General features: G+C 35.9%; 1 protein-coding gene across 2 annotated transcripts in view; it reads right to left on the bottom strand.

Moving 5' to 3' along the window:
* LOC127844578 (epithelial splicing regulatory protein 1-like) overlaps positions 1 to 16,877 on the bottom strand; it is a 33,149-nt gene extending 16,272 nt beyond the window's left edge. The window contains exons 1-7 of one of the 2 annotated variants that reach the window (XM_052374942.1): positions 16,589 to 16,877; positions 14,191 to 14,334; positions 10,231 to 10,456; positions 2,809 to 2,898; positions 2,066 to 2,120; positions 719 to 829; positions 138 to 313 (exon numbers count right to left, since the gene is read on the bottom strand). In XM_052374942.1, coding sequence (XP_052230902.1) covers positions 138 to 313; positions 719 to 829; positions 2,066 to 2,120; positions 2,809 to 2,898; positions 10,231 to 10,456; positions 14,191 to 14,334; positions 16,589 to 16,741 — 955 coding nt within the window. In that variant the 5' untranslated portion in view covers positions 16,742 to 16,877. The remainder of the gene's footprint in view (positions 1 to 137; positions 314 to 718; positions 830 to 2,065; positions 2,121 to 2,808; positions 2,899 to 10,230; positions 10,457 to 14,190; positions 14,335 to 16,588) is intronic. The other variant, XM_052374943.1, reaches the window with a different exon arrangement.
* Between the last annotated feature and the right edge of the window lie 495 nt (positions 16,878 to 17,372).

Here is a 17,372-nt window from a genome sequence, read left to right as displayed (position 1 = left end):
TGTCACTGCAAAGTTTTACTCAAAATTTAAGCAATTCATAAATATATTAATATAAAAAGAATATTCTGTATAATTAGACTTTAGTATAAGAATTGTTTGGTGAATATGGGCCCGGATTACAGCTATTAGAAGGTTACCGCCGGCGACATTGAGAAAGTCCTTTCCTGTGGCCTTGTACACCTCGATATAGCGTTGGCCGATATGATGCTTGTGGCGTCTAATGGCGAGGTCCCGCATTTCTTGGTCGGTAAAGCGTACCAGCGCCTCTCCGTTACGGCGACCCTGGGGGCTCAGACAGAGCGCCACACCACCCCTGCAAAAGCGCCGACAGTGAACATTATAGTAAAGCGAGTGAACGCATACTGCTTTTTCAAACTACTTGTTCCAACTTACAATAAACTCATAATTATAATACTTATGAATAACACAATTAATTAACAGTTATTAGCATTAAGACCACTGTTTGTGAAACAAATATGTGCTTTTATGGAAATTTTGCTTATTTTAATTACCGTAATATGATTTCATTAATGTATACATTTAGACATGCATGTTATTGCATTTTAATGCCAACAACCTATTTGGCAAGGGTCTTCAACTTTTTGTACAGACATACAAACGGTTTTGTTGGCATAGACTGGATGAACATCGTTCTAACTGCAGTTACTATGAGGATTTACAGAAAATTCATATATGATCCATATGTTTCTTGACTTACTTCGCGATGTTGAGACCTTTAAAGAAGCGGGCGATGTCCTGATCAGACGATTGCCATGGTAACCCGCGGGCACGAACGACAACTTCGTCATCGACCACGTCACTCTTGCTACTGCAAACAACATAGCACGATGGCGTTAGTGGACAGGCAATCGCCTACCGGACAAGGTCAAGTACATGTATAATAAATATCATAAACATTAATTCATGTTTGCAATATTGAAAGAGTTTGTGAATGAAATCTCCGTACTGTCCTCATATGGTATGCATCTCTATAATAGTAGCGCTTTTATCTTCTATTATCTTCCAGTACATTGCGCATGTAATTTTCTAATGAAAAAAATCATCGGGGTATTGAAAAAATAAAAAAATCATTTGTGGAACAAAATTAAATACAAGTACATTGTATTTTAAAAAGAATTACATGCACTTATTTTGTTATTGACATACACATGCCGATGACAGTAACGCCTTCAAGTGAACAAAATAGTGCGAAATATAAAGGGGGACAACCACATATCTCGAAGGTATACAACCGTCACTTTTTATTCCAGAAGAAGCATTTTACCTGACAATAGTTTCAATGGTCAATTGTATAACGCCTAGTAACGTTTCATGCTAAAATGTCAACAAGTGCCGGAATATTTACATCTGTCACTTTCAATTAGGGCCCGGAGATAAAAGTTACGATACCACATAATAGACACATTGTTACGTGTATTGACCGGTGTCTACCGAAGAATTAACCGGGAGATACCGTTGCGTGTTAAGATACACAACAAATTAATTTGATATTTCGTTATTTTTATCTCTTATCTTTTAATAACAGTGACATCATTTCAAACATCTGCCTCTGCAAACCTTGCTCAAAATTGTCCGAGTATCTCATAAGAACGAACAGATAAAAGTAAACCATCGTCAACATTATTTTCTATCATAATTGTGTAACTTGTTTGCCTAGTATAATTTGAACGCATTTGTCGACAGATTAGCAAAACGTAAACGTGAGCGTAATTGCTCTTTCGATCAATATCAAATATATATGTTCACACATGTAATAAATCACTACATGGTTTTTAATTACCTTATAAATTGCATAAACCACAATAAAATATGTAAATCGTCTATTAACAATAATGAATCATGGAACAAAAACATTAAAATTTACATGTTTATCAACCAGTTATAAATAATAGCTGTCCAGTTGAATAAGTTTAATATAACATTTGATATGAATATGAATAACCTATCAATCATGAATACCGAGTCTCGACTGTGCGGTTGAGCAGTAAAGCCAATTGGAAGAAAGAATACGCGCGGGAGGCTAAAGCTGCCGTATGTTGCTTACCATATTCCCGGTTCAAGACGTTCGTTGACATACTCGTGTTCACCGAATATATGACCTGCATAGAGAAAATCACATTATTAAATAAAACATATCATTATTCAATATCAACACATAATTGACGTATAACTGCAACCGCAATACAGGTCTTGAAATTTATTTAGCGGAACACTAAAACTTTTTAAATCGCAATAAAACAAAAATGCCGATCGTATGTTATGAATGGTCAAGATGTATGGTAAGAAAATACAGAGCACAGTGGCAATACGAACACGTAAAAGGTACATATAATGAGCATCGAACAATACCTGAATAAAAACACATGTCCAAATAAGTGTTCCTTATTGGAACACAGAGTGCAACGGTCAATGCAGTATACATGTATACAAATATCGAAGCACAGAGCACATTGTAAATGTGTACAAGGGTAACATTTACTCTTGATCAGCAGCGGAATAATTCATTATTGTATAAATCAATCTTGCTAATTCAGATGAAGGTTGATAGTTGGATTTACATGATGATTAGGAATACATCGCGCTCTGAGAAAACGGGGATAAATGCATGTGCGTACAGTGTCGTCCCATATTATCCTGTGCATTCCGCACAGGCTAATTAGGGACGACAATTTTCTCCTAAACTGGATTTCCGTGAAAGCGAAAAATGTCGCCCCTTATTAACCTGTGCGGACTGCATATGCGTTAACCCCCATTTTAACCGAGCGAGGCACAAATCATGAAACTCACCGTCGACGACCAGTCTGTGAATAATGGCTGCCATCTCCTGGGTCTTCCTGATCCCGTACTCGACCGACTGATCCTCCTGCAAACCTAGATCTGATGTTACGGTCAAGGAACATACATTCATACATGTATATACGCGCACATGTTCATTGGTTTGATGCATACATATTTGTCCGAGCAATTTGCATATTAAGGGCCTCGTATCCGGATGACAAGCGTGAAAATGGTCGACTCTGACAAGAAAGATATGCGCCGAAAGGATGAGAACTATTACATAACTATATATTTATATGTAAATTCTGATTTGTTGTAAATATGCAAATACGATTGGGGCTTAACTTTGAAATGCCGTCGAGGCTAATACTGCTATAATCAGGAAAATTGTAAACTACAATGCGACATGCTTTGGAAACAAGCTGCAGCGTCCATATTAGTATACTAGTATTTGTGTGCATTGTTGCTGCTGAGTGTTATACCGACGGTGTTCTTGGTAGTTGTGTTGCTCAGTTATTGGTCTATTGGGTAGTGACTGCCATGGACCATGTTTGCCATTCTCGTTCTTCCATGCTACTCGAACGCGTAGCGTAATTCGCAAGTTTGTCAGGTATCTTAACCCAATTATGCCTATTGGACTCTCCCATCCTTTTAAATTGGATAGATTTATTTCCAAAATTTGAGATGTCTAGTATATTTATTTCTATTTTTTGAATATTTCTTACAGAAATTCCTTTAAGCAAACAGCGCAAAACCTGATGAGACGCCGCATCATGCGGCGTCTCATCTGGGTCTACGCTGTTTGCCAATGCCTTCTTCTAAACGCTAGGCATACATGGGTTAATCTTATTCCTGGCCAGCATTACAAAATTAAGTCATTAGCTACGAGATAAAAAAGAAAGAGTTGTCCTTGGGCGGATTGTTAAAATCATAAGATTCATGATGACAGGGTGTGTCGTACATTTCATACCGACACCCCTTTCGTTCTCTGAGTGACGTATTGCTTTTGCAAGAAGATCAGATACGTTTGTATTTGGCCGCAAACTGTTCAGGTGAATATACAAACAACGTGTCCGTAGGCCATACTGACCTGTCAACATTTATTAATCATTTGTTTTTGTTTTTGAGGTGAAAGATTCATGTGGTATCGTAAGCAAATTCAGCGTGAAGTTTAACGAGGTGTGCAAATTGAATTTGGAAGTTTAATGTAGTGATAAACATGTATTTTCGTATAATATTATGTGTAATGGTTGACTAAATCGTGACGTGTGTAAATTAAAAACGCTACAGTTATATTAATGGATTTTAAAAAAAATCACCTATAGGAAAAATATACTTTTTAACCCTTGTCAAGGTTTAAGTTTGCAAATAAGAAGAATTGTTGCAAAAACTGTTAATTCTATTGATTATCAGACGTAAATTAATACCATTGGTCGTGGATCTAAGCGATTAAGTAACGATATCAGTTCTAAAATGCAGACTACAATAAAATCAGCCGACTGTAACGTCACCAAATTAACACTCCAAAACTGTATACGGAGCTATTATGCATACAAATCACAACTAAAACAATGGGATATTATGCCCATGCATGAATAAATAATAATGTGTTACACCGAGACATACACTAGTCTAACCAAGCACAAAGACGATAGATTAGTACCACGTAAACTTGTTAACACGAGTTCAAAATGAGAATAATTATTTTCGAAATATTTTGCGAAGTCAGAAAATTGCTTTACAAATGTCAAAGATAACGATCGGACTCTTCTCCAAATGGGTTTAAACGAAAATAAGAACAAAGCCAAGAATGTTGATAAGAATAACGAGAACAAAGCACGTAAAGCTCAAATATACAAGTGTTGACAAGGGACGAACTAGAAACAAACGACACACAATGCTGAATAGGAGAGACAAAACCCGGCACTAACAATGACCATACAGTCGGTCACAGATCTCTGGGTTAAGATCGCCATTTTCTTCTTTAATCATTACTATCATATCTATCACTGTTTAAAGATATCTCAACACCCTGTCACCGAATCTTTTTGGCCGTTGATTTAAAGAATCCGTATTTTGTAAAGACTATTTACTTTGAATACGATTTGTATACTTTTTGATTAAGCGCCATACATACAGATATTTTTTATTGATGTAGTTAAATTAGACCCTGGGAATGTTCTACCGATCCCAATCGGCGAGGAAACGAAATACAGACTCTCAAATTGAGCCTAGTTCTGAAAAACTGGACTTAACCCATTTATGCCCAGTGGACTCTCCCATCCTTCTAAATCGGATCAATTTATTTCCAAAATGAGGGGTGTCAAGTATATTTATTTCTATATTTAGAATATTTCATAAAGAAATTCATTTAAGCAAACAGCGCAGACCCAGATGAGACGCCGCATTATGCAATGTCCTTTTTTCAGGACGCTAGGCATAAATGGGTTAATGCATGTGCTTAAAGTTTCGTCCCAGATAAGCTTTTGCAGGACGCTTCCGACAACACTTTCCGGGTTATGGAATGTTAGAAAAGTAGGGACTTCTTTAAACATAATTTCCATAAAAGCAGAAAGTGTCGTCACTGATAAGCCTGTGCGGACTGAACAACCTTATCTGTGACGACACTTTACTCACATGCATTAAGACCAGTTTTCCCAGAACGAGGCTAAAATAATAAATGACGCTTTTAACAGATAAATAATTACAAAGACATGCGTTACGAAGCGAAGTAATTTTACTGCAAAATGAAGTTGCTAACTTCAAAGTTTCATGCTTAAACCCAAAAATTATTTGACATTAAAATTTGTTTCCGTATTAGACAGGAAATTAATAAATCAATACCGTTGAAAATCTTCCTGGTGAATTTTATGATTTTATAAATCTCTATATATCGTAGTGATGGTCTGAGAAATTTAAGAGACTGCAAACAAAAGCATATCAGCATAATCATCAAACGACCGCTGTTTAAAATAAAAATAATTTACAACCTCAGCACTGCATGCTAATTATCTAATTAACATCAAATACAATGGCTGTGTGATGGCGTTACATCAAAGGATCCGACGGTACGATACTGAGGCAGAGGTTGTCAGTCAATGATGACAAGGGAGCGGGGCGAATGAGGGAGCTATGTTTGAGTGACTGACAGTCAAGCAGAAAGACTTGCATTCCCGGATGGAATTTATGATATTTTAGCAAACAATACAATAGTTCCGAGTATACTATCAAAATAAGTAAGAACCGTGTCGCGTAGAGAATCTTGATAAGTTGCATGTTGCTTTCTGTAAAAGCATCTCTCTCGATCGGTATCAACAGGCTAAAAGTAACAGCTCGAAGTACAATTATCGTTCCTTGCTATAAAAGCATTCTAGTTTACGAATTATAAAGTTACCATAAATTAGCACCCTCATTAGTGAGCCACTGATTACGCCCAATCGGTTATATCTGACCAGCAACCTCTTTTGAAAATGAACCCGTGCTCAACATTTATAACGTCAGAGACATCCGCATAAACGCATAGTGCACATTGTCGGATTCTTCGTCCAATTACACTCTGGATGAATTCAGAGAATATTTCGTAAGAGAATTTTCTAGAAATTATGTTTGTACTCATTGTGACAACTGTCAATAATGTTTTCTATTCACATTCAAATGTTATCTCTTTGCCAAATTGAGATGCAGATAAGACTCGAGATGACGTCTGCGTGCCAAGATATCCAGAGAAGGGGGACAGAAACGGAACGAGGAGTCACGCCGTGTGAGACAGTGTAGTTGTAGTATCTTAACCCCTTCCCCATACGAAGCAAAGTGAAAATAGCTATGTGCAAACAGCATAAAACCAGAACAGCCTGCGAGTAACTCGCAGTCTGTTCAGGTTTTATGCTGTTTGCTGCTCATCAGTATCTAAGGGTAAGGAATGAAACACTTAAAACTTGGATCTAGTAAGAACGGCCTTTAATTAAATTCAAATTTCTAAAGGACAAAAATTGCGTCAAAACGTATCTTAGTGGTAAAGGGTTAAACTATGTTTCAAATGAGGAAGTCGACACAGTAGTTTTCTCGTTTCAGTTTAGTAGTTCATTGAGAGTTTTCAGGTAACTAACTTCAGCCGTATGCGAGCATTTACCTTTAAAGAACGACAACATGAAATACAGAGAGATATGGCCCTTATATGAATATGAATATTTTACGAAATTAGAGCGTTACCTTGAATGACTTCGTAAAGAAAATTGTAAAATGTTGAAATGACCATGGAAAAATGTTAAGAATTAAGACCTTTCCTATAAACCGCGTCTGAATTCTTCCCACGAATTTCAATTAATTATAGCATCTCTTATAATAACGTAAAAATGCTTTCGTAGACTCAAAGATAATGCGCTAAAAGCGTTCAATTAGTCATTTCATTTTCCATTACGTGATATTATTGTGTGGCATTTCTCAATGTATTTTACACTAAATATCGATACATCTAAATTGTCCGTTTTAATCCGCATTCAATATCAGCTTATATGATAAGAGCTACTAAGCGATGTATCTATCTCAGCTAATGACACGGTTCCTGCTGCTACCAACAAGCGATAGGGCCAAAGATCATTAGAGAAGAATCGAACCAACAAAGTGATTTTGATCAAACCGATTGAGAATCAATAGCCGACTTAATCTGTACACCATTCATCCCCATAAATACAGTACGTGCCACATCTGTAAGCCTTTCACATCTAATCCCTGTATACACGCGGAGAATTTAAGATTTCTTCATCTCTATTATTCAGAGAGGCGGTCGTTTCGGGGATGTAAATCGCATATCATGCGGGCTTTTGTCGATATATTAACACGTGTGACCAAGGCTTACTTAAAAGAAGTCGCATGTTAAGAGGGAATTTTACAGGAAGCTGCGCCACTTTATTTGACATTTAAGCCTCGTTGTGGGAAAACTTGGCTTTATGCATGTGCGTCAAGAGTCATCCCGGGTTAGCCTGTGCAGTACTTGAAGGACAATGAGGGAGAGCACTTTCCGCCTAAACTTGATTTTCGCTAAGAAGACACTTCTTTGAAACAAAACAAAAAATCCCATGAAGGCAGAAAGAGTCGTTCCTGAATAGCCTGTGCGGATTTCAAAGGTCTATGTGGGACGACACTTTACGCACAGTCGTTAAGCCCCATTTTCTCATAACGAGGCTGATGTGTACGATGCCTCGTCGACGTTTCCGTGAAGCAACTGAGGTTACACGCTAATAAAACGTACGTTACTGTGTTGCGCCACAAAGAAAGAGACCTTCTGTTATAAAATGTTTTGCATTAGCATTCGCATACTCAAAACATTATCCCCAGCAAAGAATGAATATGTTACTTAAACAAAGTAGTTACTATACATGCTATTGAAAGTTGAAATGAACAAACTTTTCAATTTCTTTGTGACAAACTTGACAACAAAAATACCATGGGATATTTTCATAACAATCGTATAGTTTTCACCGGCGTTACTCACTCCAATGGATTTCAAAGTGTTTCACCATAATCAATTTACCAGATCAGTAAAACCGAGCTATATCAACCTAAAATTGGCTCGCTTTGGAATGTGAGGGGAGATGGGTCGTTTTCACTTCAGTAATTAATTAAACAAAAACGTATTACTGGTTTAGTTATTTTCTTATTTCATACTTCGTAATGTCAGTCTATGCCATAAAAGGTTGTTCATACCGCTGGGAAGATTTCTATCTTGTTTTCGCTTAGTTTCACTATCATGGTTTACCCCCAGGTTTTGTTTTTGTGCAAGGAATCCTAGAGTATATAAAAGGCAACCGATTTTCTTACACCGGTCTTTGTTTCTTTATTGTCCGGGGTGGCTTAATTTCAAAGGAAGGAATAGTTGCGTTACTAACCCTGACACTGTTATCGCCTCGCGATCGTGTAACAAGAGTGCTCTAAATATCGTCACCAGCAAATCTCTAATACATTTAAAACAAAACAATTGAAGAATGTACAGTCATAACAACAAAATAACCACAACTAAGCCATCAAGTATTTAGCTTTCCATAAGTGGTTCTAAATTACCTAATTTGCTGACTATAGAAACAATATATGAAAGCTTCGTAAACTGTTTCAGTTGTTCAGGAAAAATTAGCCCGTCGCGTGAATAATTATTAGTAATTACTAACTTGCATTTGTATAACAGAAGGTTACATGTGTTTCATACTTCTACAAAGACAATTTTCATTCCATGATCATTAGAAATATATCCAGACAATGCAGTAGGTAATGACATTCCGAATTGCGTTCGAAGACACAATAAATAACAAAAGAAAACTTGTTCAATACCCCGAGACCAACAAAGCGATGTCAAAACCACCATGGAACTATAATAACAACGATAAGCAAAATGAGTGAAAACTGTCCCAGCTATTAGTCACGAAGACAAAGGTATCTCCCAAGTAAAGAAGTATCGTCCTATGACAGGTGACAAACATCCTAAGTGAGGGAGAAGACAGGGGGACAATGCGGTACATGAAAGGGCAAAACACGGTGAATCATACGTGACAGTGAAAAGACGCGGCGCTAAATGAAGTTTGCTTGAAAACTTGACACAACGTGTCCCCCGACGAACGATAGGAACGATCATATTGATCTTTCTGGGTGTTCGGCACCAAACGTATGCAGTACAAATGCTTATGACTAAAAACACATATTCCTTCGAACACACTCATTACCAACATCATTGTATACATGTAAATCTTAATAAATTATACGAAGTAGTACTATTTGATTGTTCTGTGGTAGCTGTTTTTCTCTACTTACATAAAGCTAACCCTGTTGATTGAACAACAGATCAGTTAACTGGTTCTAAGTATACAACATTACCCATTAGCGTCTAGAAAAAAGGCCTTGGCAAACAGCGTAGACCCGGATGAGACGCCGCATGACGCATGATGCGGCGTCTCATCAGGGTCTGCGCTGTTTGCGGAATTTATGTAAGAAATATTCTAAATATAGAAATCAACATACTAGACATCCCTAATTTTGGAAATAAATTGATTCAATTTAGAAGGATGGGAGAGTCCACTAGGCATAAATGGGTTAATAACTATCGCATAAGGAGATAACGTAGCAGGTACTGTCTGGAGCAACTATGCACAACGTAGAAAGAGCATTTAACCGCGATATTTTATTATTTCAGTAATGGATAATTTACCCAGAGGGCCATAGTGTCGTGTACGGTTGAGATAATAGCAATAAACGTTAATCATAAGCCTTTAAGCGAAACCCACAAATATGAATTTCTTACCTTGTTTCTTGAACCAAAAACAAGAAGAAACTTATTTTGAGCTAAAAATGGTTATTCCGTTCAAACTCGTTAGAACGCTGTTGCAATTTTTACCCTTTTGCGCATGAAACTGCTTCTGCTACCATGGTTTCAAACACAAAGGATACAGTCTAACATAGTCTTGATGCCAGTTATATTGTCCGCCTTGTAAAATTTCTTAAATTCCTTTCTAACGTCAAAGTAGGAGTACAAGTATTGCGGGATGTTCACGTTCTTCGTGCCACATTCCGGATGTAGGACCTGCCGGATATGTGTCGGTCCGTCGGTGGCCAGACAAAAGGACTTGCCGCCGTGGTCGGGATGGACACCCTTCGAGACTAGGAACCGATCGAACTGCAACAAGAGAAGAAAAGAAATTTGTTGATTGGTAAGCAGTGTGGCGGAAAAGAAATCCCCCAAAAATTTATTGAGTACCTCGGCTAAACCTAACTTTCGCACATATTTTGTGGAAAAATGATAGAAATATAACCTAATTTAATAAAGAATATTAAATGAAAGATATCTTCAAATACTATTTTCATCATTGTTTCTATATATAGTTAACAGTTAAGTGTGCGAATGTAAGCGATGTAGCAAAAATGATCGAACAATTATTCTTGAACACCTGAATAAAAGGTTGGGGTCGACAATAAAAAAGTAGAGACGGTCGTCTGTTTGGAAACAAATATCAGTTTAACGTCTAAAAAGGGCAAGGTGCACGTTATATAATGATTCAGTTATTGTAGTGTGCGCCGCGGATAGCGAATACAATTGTACATTCATAACGACTAGGGCCGAGAAGTAAGGGTTTCTGTATAAAAACACATGATACAGACTATTATACAATGATGCATCGATGCTTTAAATGATGCTAACTAAAGTAATGTAGCTAATATGTTTCGTATTTTCTCTGAAATGACAAGGAGACTATTACACGTACAACACACGACGATGAGGCGCGACAAGCTCATAATTGCCGAAGCTATGTATCCGGTTCATGCAAAACGTCCACACATTAAAAGTTATGCACCGGTAATCATATTAATTTAATGAGCAAGATATTTCCAGAAGCACAACGCTCGCAAACAAGTTAGCACTTAATGCGAGAGGTTGACATTTAATAGAACAAGGGAAATGTAACGTGTGTGTGTGTGGGGGGGGGGGGGGGGTAAAGGCATGGGGGGGGGGGAATGGGGAAATTGAGGTTACTCCAATCCTCAAAAGTCGATTTGACATCCATTTAGAGAGTATTAATTTGGTGGTGGATTTCGAAACTAACGGAAAATTAAAAAAAAACTTCACATATTATATTGTACATAAAAAATGTGTGTATATTCATTCACATACATTCGTATACTGTCTTAATTTTTTCGCATGGGTTACCATATATACGCAGAGTATACTGATCACATGGTGTTTATAGTGCTTAGGTAAATAACGTTGCAATATTTAATATTGTAACCTTGTAATGAAAATAAAACAATAATCCATTTTAATTAAACATCTTTAGGCTTTTCCTTTGTACTTTCTTGCATAAACGAAACACGTTTACACATAAATTCACTGACAAAACATTTCGTTAGTGTTAACATTTCTATTTGGGGTTATAAACACAAAGAAAAAATACTTTGTTCAAAGTAGGCAATATTTTTGTGAAAAGAACAAATGTTTTCATTTTCTTATCGGATTATCGTTTTGTCGCCTGAAACTTTTCAAATAACTTGTAATTCTGGAATAAATTTGATCAAGAGAAAAATGTCGTTCGTTTACATATGGACTTTCTTAAATCCGCCTGCGTTAAATTTTCGGACCATAACATTATTCGCATCAAAATATTTCCTTTATAAGTTGTATTCATCAATGCAATGTTTATGTGACAAATTAAGGGATCGGGAATGTTACGAGTTTTAATCACAAGAAGGTCGAACTTTACAAAGATGTTTTCAAAATCGATTAAACTGTATTGACTGAACATAACAATTTACGCGAATTTCATGTTTGCTTGAAAAATGTAAAATTGTCATTCCCTCTCAAGGCAACATAAACGAGATAATATTCCAGTTATATCTAAAAGAAATGGCATAAATAATGAAGAAAATATTAATCCTTTTAGAACTAAGTTTTCCCAGAGTTGATTTACACACTATTGAAAAGAATTTGAAACTGTTATAAGAGCTTTGCAATAAGTCGTTATATACATGCACGTATATTTTTAACTGGAATCTATTCGTCACCATTCAGCATAATTTTAGATGTCGTTATTGGCAACAAATTGACTGTAATTAATTAATCAAATGAAATATAATTAATTAAAAGCAAGAGCTCAAATAGTAAGTTCTATTACTGTATATATGTAAATGCACATCTTTTGCAGGCGACATTTGTAAAACAGCGGTCGACACCTGTGACCGGAAATATCCGCAACTGGCGCCATCTGGAGTCAAAGGAATCTTCGAAACGCGATCCTAACAACAATGCTCATATACTTTCAGCAGGTTTTGTTATTGACCAAATTGTGTTGCTATAGGCAGACAAAGTTGAAAGAGTAGATTACGGATACTGAACGCCGCTGATTCACAGGAAAGCGACTTCGACATGGCGACAGACGGAAAGCTGTTACTTCGGTGTTTGAGTTCAAACAACGCTTTGGTAACACGTGCAGACATGTACACACATTATACAATGATTTATGAACGTATGAAGCGGCGAAAATAAATGTTCAGAATAATAATATGTTCACTTTGATATTGAGACCAGATAGTGTTTCCTTTAAAGCGGATATATACGATTTCGATGCCATCAATTTAATTTTGCAATCTTATACTTAAAAAATGAAAGTAAACGAAAAATGTTACATACAATTAATTAACAGACTTTCTATTATATCATCAATGAATTATTGTTTTCTTTGATAAAATGTCTTACGAACAAGTTTACGCCGATACCGAAACATTAACTCTTTTTTGTTCCAGAGAAAAAAGTATATGTGTAGAAGGAAGATCTTGCAAAGACTAATGAGTATTTCCTAATAGCGAACGTGTCCTGTGATCATGAATGAGTTTAATGCTGTTAAGTGCACACGTATGTGTAATTGAATAAAAATATATTTGTTTATATAACGCTATAACGTATTGTGAATTTTTATTCTAGTGTTTTATTTATTAACGTTATATTTGTTTTGAAAAAATAGGTAACAAAAAAGGTACACGGAGGAATTCGCAACATTAGGATTGGAAAATAAATGATGTATTGTTGCGTTAAACCAGACAGGAAAACCAGACAGTCACGTTAATGTTGCTTTTTATCCAATATTTTATTTTAGTATAGTATAGTAAGTGTTCATTTTCCCACATGATCTTAAAAACCAGCAACAGTCATTCACCCGGATTTCGTACTTTATTTAAAAGGCATCTGCCTTCTTAATCAGTGATTTTTTTTTGCTTTAATTTGTTACAGCCTGTGCCTTTTGAATTGGGAAAATTAGTGCGATAAACCGTGAAATTGGGAAAAATAGCGCGATAAACCATGAAATTGGGAAAAATTAAGCATTATAAATAGGATTATAAGTAACAGAAGTGATATTGTTTTTAAGTGCATGTTCAGGAAGTTTTCTAGAAAAGGAGTCTGGTCAAATTGGGATTTTTTTTAATCAATAAAAGTGGCAAGTTTGGGAATGATTTATTGACAAAAATGACTAAATTCAAGTTATATATTTTGTAAGATGTTTAAAAGATAAAGTTGAGACCTAGATTTAAGAAATCATAATTAAGTTATATGAGACTTCTTTCTAAAAAAAAATAAAAAAAATAAAAATTTTTTTTTTTTTTTGGAAGTTGGGCTTTTTTTGGGAAATTTTGGTCAGATTTATGGGAAAAAACGTGTATTTTTGCGATTGGGAAGCAGCCGAAAATCGGCTGTAAATTTGAGCAAAAAAAATCACTGTTAATAAATATGTTTGATGTCGCCACCTGACTCTTGAGGGGTTTTATTAATCGATTAAGAGCTTTACAGAAACAATTTAATAGAATATCCACTAAGGTGACGCTTAAATTTAAAAACCTATTTCAAAGAGGATGTTGGCCTCTCACCTCTTCGAGGGCGTGGTCTAGCGGGTGGGCATTCTTGATGACCTCCTCGTCAAGTCCCGTCTCCAGTCGGCATTCCTCGGTAATCACCGTCTCGGAAAGTTCACTCGGGGTCGGCCGGACATAGTGCTGCTGCACCGCCACGACCTGCAGCAGACGAAGGACATGGTTGCACACCACTAACATTCTCATATAATAAGTACTTATCAAATCGTTTTAATTTAAGCCTTACTCATCACAATGTTTAAGCCTCATTTATGTGTATTTATAAAATAGTACGTGTATTTACAATGCAATTGAATTTCTGGGTAGATTGATGGATGGACGGACAGACGAACGCACGGGCGAATGTTTAAATGGACGAACAAAGGGACACACTGGCTTTCTATATATTAACTAGCACATACTTGAGTACAATATATCATAGTTTTTTTTAAAATAAAAATACGTGTATAAAGGCCTCACAATTTTCAAAGCATCATTTAAAATAAAAACATAATTATCAACGTCATCAGGTTATAAATCGAACGGAAAATGTCAACGTTAGAAGATGTTACCATGTAGTAGTTGTGTGTGCGTTGTTTTATACAAACGACTCATTATAAAGGCAGACTGTATATATGAGGCCCGCGGGCATTGGTACATCCATCACTGGGACAGGTTTATAGTGTACACCGCCGTTCATGTATGTAGTGTGACTTGCCTACATCGCATACTAATTACTGATCAAGAATTGAAATCGTTTTAAAAATCGTATATGTTCGTGGTTATTGATAATATTTCCGCCCTGAATTGAAAGAATTCAACATGTTGTTTTTAACTTTAATGGACATCAATAGGGTTACCCAAATCTGAAGTACTTTTTTATATTTTATATTCCCTATTTGAATAAAAATATCCCTGATTAAATTTCCTCTAAGAAACAAGACATTCGTGATTCAAAACACACTTCCTACCAAAACCTACAGACTGCTCTTAACACTGTATATACAGCAAACAAGTAAAAACATAGAAATTAACACTTATATTAGTTTATTACTACCGCAACAGAAAATGAAACCTTATTGAAAAGCTGCAGTGCATGTCAGTCCGTTCGCTATAAAATTAGCCTGCTGCATGAACTAATAAATATTTCTTGTTCAGTGAAATGAACGTATCTTAAATGAACACTGTATTCTCTGTCAATAATCACGACTTTCTCGACAAAATCCACAAATGTGTAAGAAATTGTGTAATTACTACGTGACCTTTCAGCGAGACACGATATTCAGAGAGTTCTACTAATTTGGTAAAATTAACCCATTTATACAGTAGCGATTTCTCTCATTCGCTCATAAATGTCAACACAGGCTATACGCGAGTTAAGAGACGTATACACGCATTATAAAGATAAGAATGTTATGAAATTAATACAGGTTAAACACATTAATAAATGAAACACGGTGAGTACACTACAATTAAATGCAGGGCAGCTATTACACTTTTTCAATCAGTTAATCATCGACAAAAAATTGTCAACAAATTATGGCGTATTAAATTACCGTCACTTTGTTAGAACCTATGTTGCGAGTAGCGTGTAAGCGTGTACCACTAGGGCAAGGTGGGACTTAAAATACCTAATAGTTGTACAAATATGGCAGATAAAGCTTGATCCGAATTTTTCAAAGATAAAATAAAGAGGTTTTAGGATAAACCCCTTTCTGCATAGTTGTGTCTCTACCATGGTAGAAGCGCGTTAAATAAATCTAAATTTTCGATTTAAATGAATGTACCATATGGTTGGTCATGTCAGTGAGACCATGAAATTCGCAAAATTACAACCAAATAGCGTACTCCCACGTTTTGAAATAGAGATTGTAGGTAATAAACGGAATGGTTTAAAAATTAAAACTACTGAACTTATGGTTTAACTCGTTGTAAATGCAGACTTGTTTGCAGCAGAAATATGACAAATGTGTGTATTTCGCGCCCTAGCAAAGAAAGTGATTAAATTAAATATGTTCAAGAATGGGTGTTCATTCGGGACACGTGTATTAGATAACGCTATTAAAGTACAGTGCGTGCACAATTAGAAAGTGCAAATTTAAGTGAGCGTGATATATTTTCCCTCGCATCCCTTATAAGGGCATTATTGCGTGCACGGTTCACATGTACTCATATAGTATTGTAAACCTGAGCCTTATATTAGCAATACTTGAGAGTCAAATACTTCAGTAATACATAATATTATTTATTGCAAACTGAAAATGGCTATTATTATTCGTATTATTATAAGTATGGTTATTATTATTTAGATTCAAGCTCATTTCTTGAAAACACATCGATACAAATTTAAATAAGGCAAACCAATATATCCATGCAAGAACATAATTAAAAACAACAAAACCCATTATAAACTTACCTTATTATTTGGCAGGTCGTATAAAAGGTACACAAACAACACTACTTGTTCCTCGTCCACGCCTAAATCATCCCCATTTTTACCCGCGGTCGCACAAAATAACACGACCAAATATGAAGAGTTTGTCATACTGTTTATTTCTTCAATTTTCATTTCCGTGTATCTATTTTTTAGTTAAAAATCCACCATATAAACCGAGCACATGTAGTTATGTGCTAACTGTGTAAATACTGTAAAGTAAATGTTTTGTTATTCGTCACTCCATGTGAAGATATCCTATGCCTTTTACCGTCAAAATGCGACACGAGTTCTTATTGGTCCGTGTCATGAACGTGGCGATAAAAATAGAGGGTCGCCGCAGGATCTCTAATTATAGTCTGGCGATTGTACAGGTAAATCTGTCAGGTGTAGCGAAAGAGAACTTGATTGAAAAATAATGTTTTGCTGATCATAAACGGACCGTAAAGATACGTGAACAGATGCGCTATCTTGCCTTTAACAGGATATGTTGATTGCATCAAGAGATGACAGATTTTAAAAGCGATAATTATATAATAATATTTCAGTAATATCATATCAGCGAAACGAAAGTAGGCGTAAATCACGGACATTTAAATACTGTGCATGCGCAGTTGTACAGACGGATTTTGAATTAGCAGCCGACATTGTTGTTTACAAAGTGATAGTAAAATGCATAGCTTTTTGACTAAATTAATGTACGAATTTTACTTTTACATGTTTGTATGTATGAAAAGCAGGTATATAAAGTGTATGATGATAGTAT

The sequence above is a fragment of the Dreissena polymorpha genome, chromosome 9, assembly GCF_020536995.1.
Source record: "Dreissena polymorpha isolate Duluth1 chromosome 9, UMN_Dpol_1.0, whole genome shotgun sequence".
NCBI classification, from domain to species: Eukaryota; Metazoa; Mollusca; class Bivalvia; order Myida; family Dreissenidae; genus Dreissena; species Dreissena polymorpha.
The sequence above is the reverse complement of the archived record's forward strand: the minus strand, read 5'-3'. Positions and strand labels throughout refer to the sequence as shown.